Here is a 10,107-nt window from a genome sequence, read left to right on the forward strand (position 1 = left end):
ATTGCTTAAACAAGATTAAAATTTAAAATACTGACTAGCCTTCATAAATTGCTTAAAAAAGGATTAAAAATTTACCAAGGCTAAAATTCAAATTAATTAATTTGATATATTCTCTTATCAGATCAATGAAGTAATAAAGAATTCCCCAGCGGAGTCGTTTTATATATTTTTCTATTCAAAAAAAAAAAAAAAAAAAAAAAAAAAAAAAAAAGTAATAAAGAATTACAGAAAGAAAAGTATATAAAAACGTTATATAAGACTATTGTGTGATTTAGTGTGAATATTGACTAGCTGTATGTGCAGAATGTGCTCCACAAGACCACAAAAATCTGCCACTTTATGAGAAACAAAGAAGAAAATTTGAAAAAGAAACTAAAGAAATAATGAAATATTATGATTATTAATACAACATTCAATTTCTAGTTAGTACAATGTCATTCATAGCTCTAATTACAATTGTCACGTCTGACTTGATGATTATGGCATCAATACTTTTATACTTGCCACTTAATTAATAGATTGATGTTAATTAATCCCAAACTAATGCAATACTTATCAATAATTGCTTACCGTATGTGACATTCCACAACTTTACTCTTCTAATTTTCACGCTTTTTATTTATAAATAAAATAAAGGCGCAATTATAATTACAATGACACTTTATATTCAGGATCAACTTTTCTCGGCCTCCAAAGATTGAAACTTTGAGAATTGGATCGGAACAACCTTATTGTTACGTAGTTACCTTACCCTTCGGAAAAAGGAAAAAAGCTTTACTCATAAAAGTAAATTTTATAGCCCTATTGATTTAATTAAAGAGTTTTTACATTATTGTACAAGTGACAACTACATATGACTTAACCTAGTCACATAATCCATAATAAGTGGAAGATGAAGATGTGGAGTGTGGGCTAACATGACTACATAATTATCATTAGACCTTTAAAGGCCACTTTTACCATTTCTAACTAATTAATCTAGAAGAAGCAATTAAACTAGTTAAGTGGAATCTATCATTATTTTCCTTCATAGTACTATATATATTAAGTTCACGTACCCTACCAATTGATTAATTATATGGACGATTCTCCATACATAAATATGCATTTATTTAGTTATATATCTATTGATGTAATTGAAAATGTATGACATCTTTTTAACTGAAAATGACTCATTAACCACACCCATCAACATAATCTCCACAAGTTTGACAAGATTTTAAAGTTGATAATGACTTCTTAATTAGCATACAATGTATTAAAAATGTTAATGCAATAACACATTTATGTTTTTGATGTGTAATTAAGAAGGATTAACCCTTTTTTTTTTCTTTTTTTTTTTTTGACATTTTTAATTTATGAAGATCGATCGAATTAACGTTTGATTTCCACAAAATTTATATTAAAAGTAATATCTAGCTAGCTTAGTGTACCTATATATAGCAATTAGCAAACACATAAACTTATTTTTAGTGATATTGCATAATTTAATTTATCCATTCATATAATAGTTTTTTAACATACTGCGAAGTATTTTAGATATTTGTATATAATTTCACGCACAAGCTATTAAAATCTTAACAATAGGGCTGAGCTAGTTATTTATTTTATTCATATCAATTATCAAGTACATATAATAGTGTTTTTTTTTTTTTTTTTTTTTATTTATTTATTTTTTTATATATTATTATTATTTAAAAAAAAAAAAAAAAAAAAAAAAAAAAAAAAAAAAAAAACCTGCAAAGTGTTTTAGATATGTGTATATAATTTTATGTACATGTCAAAATCTTATAAATAGGGCTAGTGGTAATTTATTCAATTCATAAGAAGTACTAGCCAATTAACAATTTAGACAAATCAAATTTGATTTATAGTGCTATGTTTTCAAATTGATGTTCAACCTAACTCTAAAGACTTTTTTCCTCTAATTAAATTCTTGGGGTTTGTCAAATATTAGAAAAATCCTTCAATAGGCTTAGCTTAGCCGCTTAGATCATGATTAATATAGGCTTTAGGGATTATTTGGCAAAATTTTATAAAGTGAACATTAATGCATTGTTTATGAATCAAAATCCGTTATTCAAGTCCAAAAAGATGGTGCCATATTAGGGTCTGTAAATTAATACATAGCAGTCAACTCGTATAATGTTCATATACTAAACGTTAAACTTCGTTTTACAATATCACCCAAAAAAGGTAAATTTTATATTCTTACCAATCAAAAGAGCTTGAAATTTCAAATTAAAATGTTTTGTATATCAAGCTGATTATATGATAACATCATATATTATTATAAGGAAAATTTTCAAATTACCACCCAAAAATATAACCATTTTCGAACTAACCACCCGTTTAATTTTTTATTTTAAATTACCACCCCATAAATTAAATAAATGCTCAGATTACCACCCGTTTTAAAAATTTGGTGGATTTTCGGTCTGTGGGCCCGACCTAACGCTTATTTTGACCCTTTAGATTGATTTTTTCCCCGATTTTTTTCTTTAAAAACGTTCTTCTAACTTCAATTCACATTTTTCTCTTTAAAATTTGATAGAATTTGGTGAAGGAAATGTGAATTAAAGTTTAGAGAGCATTTTTAAACTAGAAAAATCGGAAAAAAATCAGTCAAAAGGGTCAAAATAAGTGTTAGGTGGGGCATACAGACGGAAACTCCACTGGATTTTTGAAATGGGTGGTAATCTGAGCATTTATTTAATTTAAGGGGTGGTAATTTAAAATAAAAAATTAAACGGGTGGTTAGTTCGAAAATGATTATATTTTTGGGTGGTAATTTAAAAATTAACCTTATTATAATACATAAAAGACTATGCTAATACTTAATTTTGTGCTCGTACTTCAATAGGTAAGAATGTAAGATGATCATATATATCTCACACTAAATTTATATACAAATATACAATGATAATGATGTATTCTATTTACCTGATTTCACTTTCTAAACTAATTAATCTTATACGAGTATTATGGGCCTGTTTATAATTACTGAGCTGAGCTGAGCTGAGCTGAACTGAACAAAACTTAACTGAACTGAATATAGCTGAAATGAGTATTTTAAAAGTGAAAAAAATTAGGAGCTGAACTGAACTAAACTGATTGGAGCTGAACTGAGCTAAGTTGAATTTATTAGAATCTAATAGACAATCTACAATACATAATTTGATGTACATTGAAGGTTCAGAGATGTTATTTTTTGAGTTTATCTAATACGGATTTACTTGACTTTACTTGATTGGAACTTATGAGAGTCAGGCCGATTCCAATTCAAGATGAAAGAATTTAATAGATGTCGTCCTAAGCACATTAATTAGTGTTTCCCTCGGATTTGAATGTGATAGATAATACATCGTTCAAATTTAAGTAATTATACTAATCAAATAGTCCGTATATCTTATTAGCTAATCCAAGCATGCGTTGGTGGATATATATATATATATATATATAGAAGAAAATGATGACGTGAGAACTAAATTAAGGGAGGTTAATCGAATTTAGAAACAACAATTGCTTAGTTTTCCTTAAAGAAAAACGTTGTGCATGGGACAAACAACCCTTGTGTCTCACCCTACCGTTGTTTCAGCTGACAATACCAAGCTATTCCTTTTATTGTCCTTTGTTTTTAGTTTTTGTAACCTACTTCACTAGTTTACTACTACTACCAATTATATTTACTCGTACAAATTTTAAGGAAATTAATTTTTTGAAAAACATAGATAAATGATTATATCTAAGGACCATATAATAAAACAAACTCAAAGAATCGTACTACTTGTAATGTTTTGGTTCGACCGAGTAAAATATTGTAACTTGAATTCTAAATTGATAAATTTTATGAACCGATTTTCAAAAAATTAACATAGTGAAATGCAAATTTATGTACGTGGAACTCAAAGTTAATAATTTAGTAATTTGAGTCAACTAAATAAAATTAAATAGTGTGTACCTCGTAAAAGTTAAGGAATCTCTTAAATTAGCTCAAGACATTTAGTGAGTGCCTAAATTTGCATGGTTTTATCCATTTGGTTTTTTATGTTTACGTAAAACTTAATTTTCAATAAAAAGGTTACAATTTTAACAACCTTAATTATATGGACCTTCGTTGTGGAATTAAGCTATTATTTGTATCTTTCATTAGTTTTTCTTGTTTGGAACCTCATTAAGCATGGGTAAATGCGAGTAAATTATAAACAAAATTATAGCATGTTGTTTAATTTTAATAGATTGCAATGTACTACACTACTATGGACAGTACTAATTAGCAAAATCAGATTCCTTTACCAACTGAAAACTCTGATCACAGCCAACAACAAGCTTGTAGATAATCGACACAGTACAATACTTATTTGATTACAAATTATGACTTATGAGCCTGTATTATAATTTATTTATTTTATTTATATATTAAGCAGTATTCTCGTGTTCACAAATTCTTAGGGTCTGGTCTGCTCCTTAATTTCAGTTCAGTTTCTAATTTTCTTCTCTCATAAACAATTCATTTCACTTAAGTTCAGTTCACTTCATTTCATCCCCAATCAGTTTAGTTCAGTTGTTTTCAGTCAATCGGAACAGGCCCTTACATGTTTTCAGTCACACCATTAGTTGATGGTGTGACCACTTCACGTATAAGCAACTAGTTGAGTTGTTAAGGTTATAATGGTGTGACCACTCTCATTTTCCCACCGATTTTGGTCACAATGGAGCACGCGAGAGCCAGCTAATGTACAAATAAGAAATCCAAATCATTTCTACCTTAATTCTTCCCTCTCCTCGTTCATTTATCGGTTAAAGGTTATAATTATGCAAACTTGCGTTGTTGTTGAAATTTCCGAAGTTGTAGCCCACAACATTCAGCTTTAAAAAAAAAAAAGAATCAGCTTTCAATTGAGGAGGCAATGGTAGATTAATCAAATTAGACTTATTCAACTTAGGTGCATGAATCTTCAAGTCTTCTACTAAGTGCATCACAGTACACGAGCACAAATGAAAGATGGAGAGAAAATGAAAGTGAAATGCTGACAACTTGATTTTTTTTTTTTTTTTTTTTTTTTGTCCGGACTATGTTATTAAGGTGTCATTTCTAAAACAAGATTTAATTCAAGGTATTAATTGACAAAAAAAAAATAATAATAAATAAAGTAAGGTACTAGGTGTAATTTACAATTAACTTACAAACAAGATATTTTCTTGCAATTTTGCCTTTCTTGAATAAAAACTAGCCTTCTAACCCGTGCAATGCACGGGTTGTTTATATAAATTAGTTGTATTGAAAGGTAATGATCGAGGAAATACCAATAAATCATTATGGGTGTAATGTGTAATCTAAAATATAATTAAAGAAATTAGATTTTTAGGGCTCTAATTCAAAATGAGGCTTTAAAAAAAGAAGGTGAAGGGACTAAAATTAAAGAGAGAAAAGGAAAAGGTTGAATTGAATAGGGGAGATGAATATGAATTGAAGCGTGTATGAGAGAGATGAATATGAATTGAAGCGTGTATGAGAGAGATGAAAATGTAAGTTTAATGAAATAATTAAGATAGTGTAATAAAAAAAAAATAAAAAAAAATATATATAAGAAGAAATGTGGCACATCTAGTGTAAAAGAAGCTAGATAAGTGTAATAGAATGGAGACATGTGTATTTTCCGGTTAGAGTTTTTAAATACTAAGTATAGATAGATATAGAGTTACTTGAATTTTACAAATTGATGTTTCTCGTAAAATGTATATATTGGGAGTTATTATTACGCTTTTTTAAAAATAAATAAATAAATAAATATTGGAGGTTAGTAATATTATACGAAGTACTTCCTCCGTCTTTTGAGCATTTATTCCTCACATAATAAAGAGAAAGAGGCATTGTATTAAGGGAAAGGAGGGAGTAGTAATTAAAAAAGGGTTAGTAATAAAATTTTAAACCCAAGCTAAAATGGGCCTGGATAAATCTAAATCCAACCCAAGAGACTAAGAGAGTGCAAAAAATTTGGGCCACGTTATAGATATGCCACTACACAGGATTTCTTGTGCATCGTTCCCTTTTGCTCTTTAAATCTTTAGTTAAAATACCCCACAACAAAAATACAGCAATTTTTGGGATTTTTGCAAAATGAACTTACCATTCTTCTCTCAACAAAACTGAACAAGAATAAAAATTACTCAGAAAAGCACAATGCTTGCTTATTTGTGTCAAGTATAGTAAACCCAACCCCCCATACATGGTTAGTGGTGCCAAAACAAATGTGGTGAGTTTCAGGTTCAAGTTGTGATATGAGTCATAGAAGCATCATAGATGAGCAAGAGATCGGAAAGTAGTCTAGCTCTTACAGACCATTCACCATATCACCTTCACGCTGTCAAGGAAACCGATGGCATGCCAACTCCAGCCCCAAAAGTTGAACACTGCAATAATCTTCACGAAACTATTCTGTTTATACAAGAAACAAGTTTATAGATAAAACGTCTCAAGTTAAAGCACCATATTATGGGCGCAAATGCTGTACTGTTTGCTAGCAAACACAAAAACATATAATTGGACCAACGGCTTTACATATCCCACACTGTTGTAGACAGATGAATACATCTTCTTGAGTTATTGCCTGCATATATTTACATATCCCACACTGTTGTAGTGACTGTCATGCAACACAGTTATTTATTGCAACATGGATTCTTCAGAAATATTTGTTGCCATATGATTCAGAGACTATCAGAACAATAAAACAACTAGATATGGTTCATAATAGTATGGATCATTCAGATTATGTAGTAAAATGAGTAGCTCAATACATCAGGTCACAACATGAATTAGGAAGGGGATAAAAAATCTCTGATTAATTCAGAACGACCCGACTCAAAACTATGCAGGTTGCAGCAATTACGCAAATTGACATAAATCATGGTTTCACAGAGTAAACAATTAATGTTCAACCTCCCATCGAGTGACTACATGGACTAGAGAAAAAGCACTCCATAGAAACAAGTATACTGCTCAGGATCAAAGGAGAGGAAGAAAAAAAATCCTGAGTATAAGAACTTGTATTCAAGTTCAGATGTCAGGTATAACCTAAGTTTAAAAAGCATAGCACAGAGCCGTGATAATGATGTAAACTGAATCATGGGCAAATAATAGCAAGAAAACGATCCAAAGGGCAAATTAATAATGGATTATAAAAAGCCATCTAAATTATATTGATCTAGGTATAAAAGCAATTTAGTGTCATAAATCACGAAAGCATAACACAAAAACTATTGGAATAGTGTAGTGACAAGAGTAGAAGAATGGGCCAAACATTAACAGTATCACAATGATATTGATCCCAAAATTACTTCACAAAGTCCCATTATGAGTTGACTCAATCAATACCACAAGCAGTGATGATTGATGAATATTCATGATGGATAAGAGATATTTAGAAGGTGGAATGGTAGATAAGGAATAACATGGACATTGGCATAGCGTAAAGCCTCACAAAATTACACATAAAGGCGTAAATATTACCACCTTTAATTACTGCTTTCAATATTAGGCCAATAAAGGATTAAGCAATACCTTGCAAAGACAAACATACTGACTTTGCAAACCCAATTACTGAAGAAAACTGAGCACAAGTTATAAAATTACATTCAAAGCATACAATTTAGCATCACAACACACACTGAGACAATCACGATTGGCAAGAAAAATTTCACCTTATCATTAGATTCATGATGGTTGATACAATTATAGTTACTTTGGCACTCTGAAGATCAAAGAGTGGTAACCAAAGTTCTCTAACTATGACAACAATATATGCTTACTGCCAAGATTATGTCTAGTACTACACTACTAAAAAATAGCAATACCACATACTAATTGAGCACAAGTTAAAAGAAAACTACCAAAGGAATTCATTAATATGATATAACATCTTTGAATCTAGTCCATATAATAAAAAAAAAATGCTCCTGAATCAGTGATGGTAGAGATATGACCTCCAAGAATAATGCCGGAGTAGGCCATCTTCTTCAATGATAAAACAGCAGAAGTACATCGTCACTTCAGATCTTGCCTGAAAGGCCTTTCTCTTCATCCTTTATAAATTTCTCAGCATCACCCTCATTATCACTTTGCTTAGACAGGGCAGATTCACGCGGTGATGGAGCACCAGTGACCGATTGTTGATAGAGCACGCCACCAGTAAGTGTAAAGAGCAAGCAAACAAGCCCGAAAGGGCTAGCATGTTTATCCCAGATCATCACATTAATCGAAACAGTGAGAAACTTATTCACCACCCCTGTAACAGTGAAAGCAGTAGCAGAAATTGCCTTCCTAGCAGCAAACCCAAAGAAGCTAATCAACAACCCAAACACACAAGACAGTGCAACAGCAAAGAATGCTGTAGTATTAAACCAATCCCCAGCACTCGACGACAAGGCATCAAAAACTTCAGTATACTCCCCCGTGATGATCCAAAACACGGGCGCCATCATCAATGACAACACATTGTTGTAAAACACAAAACCCCAAGTGTTCAATCCAAGATTAGTCACCATATGCTTGATATAAACCATTTCAGTAGTAATGGTCACCAAATAAGCAACCGCCCACGAATAAGCAGTCAATGTAAACCCCGAATCAGTGGCAACATAACCAACAGCACCACCCAAAATCACCAGCAATGACACAAATGTCAGCTTAGATGGCAAGGGCTGTTTCCTAAAGGTAGTATCAGCAAGGGCAACCAACAGGGGAGTACACGATCGAAACACGATAAATGTATCGACATTGGCGTGTCGTAAGAGGTTCGTATTTGTAAATATAGCAAGGAAGAACACAAATGCAGCAGGCAAAAATTTCTTAGCAATGTCAGCAGTAAAAGGATCATGATGCAAAAACCCTAGTTTCCCCAAAATCCAAACCCCTAAAGCAGAGGTTAAATACTGCAAAGCAGTCAACAATCCAGGATAATTAAACTGAGTAATTGCATATTTGTTGATCACAGCTAATAAACTTGAACAAAGAGCATACCCAATTACAAGACTACTAGTTGCATAATGTTGTTTTGTAACCTCCAATTTAACAGGAATCATGGTCACAAAATTTCACCTAATTTGGGTCAAAAGATGACAAATTTCTACAAAATTTGATACACCCAGATGAAATTTCTTGCTCTAATTGAAAAATTACAGCATTTGGATTAATGGGTAGATCTTAATTGCAAGAAATCACAATCAAATCTGAATAACAAAATCAGAAATTCTCATTCATATAAATTGAAAAATCAAAAAAAGAGGAGAGAGAAAATTGTGAAAAACCTCAGAAATTGAAAATGGCTGCCAACATCTCACGTCGGTGATGAGAAGAGAGAGAGAGAGTGTGTGTGATAGTTAGCTTGAATCAAGGATGGTTATGGAGGAGTTGAATTTTCAATTGAACAATAAATACGAAAAAACGACGTCGTTTCGTAGAAATTAAACGTGAAACCATGTCGTTTTGGTTGGCCGACAGGAAATTTATGTTTGAGAAAAATAAGAAAATGGTTTAAAATTGGGACCCACAAAAAAAAAAAAAAATCAGATCACGTGGTAAAATGGAAAATGGCATGAGATGGGGTGGTGGTGATGTACCTTGTACTAGTATAAAATTAATTGTATTCTGAATTAGTAATTGCTCTGTCGTGTGATCGATTTGAAGAAATTTCAACCTCTTTTATTAGCAAGTTATATTTCTTCTGTAATTTTAGTCATTTTAGAGGTTCAGTAAATTATTTATTATGTCAGATATTAATGAAATTCAGAAATTAAATAAATCAATGTTATGAATTTATGGAATACTGAAAATAATGTCGATGTTTCAAGTATATGAGACGTGTTTTCACGGTGCATGTAAATTTTTTCACGGTATTTTAGTAATTATTGTAGTGCATTACATATCGTTGAAATTTCTAAAAAGAATGATATGAGTTGTTGCATATTTGATTATCGTAGGAAAGATATTGAAAGTTTGATGGCTCGCCTTGTTGCCAATTGAATTACTGAGATATCATCTAGTTTTTTTTTTTTTTTTTTTTTTTTTTTTTTTTTTTTTAAGTGGTCTACACTTACTCTATTTAT

The 10,107-nt window shown here is 31.0% G+C and overlaps 1 protein-coding gene across 1 annotated transcript; it reads right to left on the reverse strand.

Moving 5' to 3' along the window:
• Positions 1-7,685: 7,685 nt before the first annotated feature.
• LOC145634312 (GDP-fucose transporter 1-like) lies at positions 7,686-9,407 on the reverse strand. Its single transcript, XM_081685730.1, has one exon. The coding sequence runs from the start codon at positions 9,082-9,084 to the stop codon at positions 8,053-8,055; it is 1,032 nt and encodes a 343-aa protein (XP_081541856.1). The 5' UTR covers positions 9,085-9,407; the 3' UTR covers positions 7,686-8,052.
• Positions 9,408-10,107: the final 700 nt, after the last annotated feature.

This window comes from Chenopodium album, chromosome 6, assembly GCF_948465745.1.
Source record: "Chenopodium album chromosome 6, dcCheAlbu1.1, whole genome shotgun sequence".
Taxonomy (NCBI): domain Eukaryota; kingdom Viridiplantae; phylum Streptophyta; class Magnoliopsida; order Caryophyllales; family Amaranthaceae; genus Chenopodium; species Chenopodium album.

Bases quoted from the DNA above. Each gene is read 5' to 3' on its own strand.
- LOC145634312 (XM_081685730.1), bottom strand. From the start codon at position 9,084: ATGATTCCTGTTAAATTGGAGGTTACAAAACAACATTATGCAACTAGT.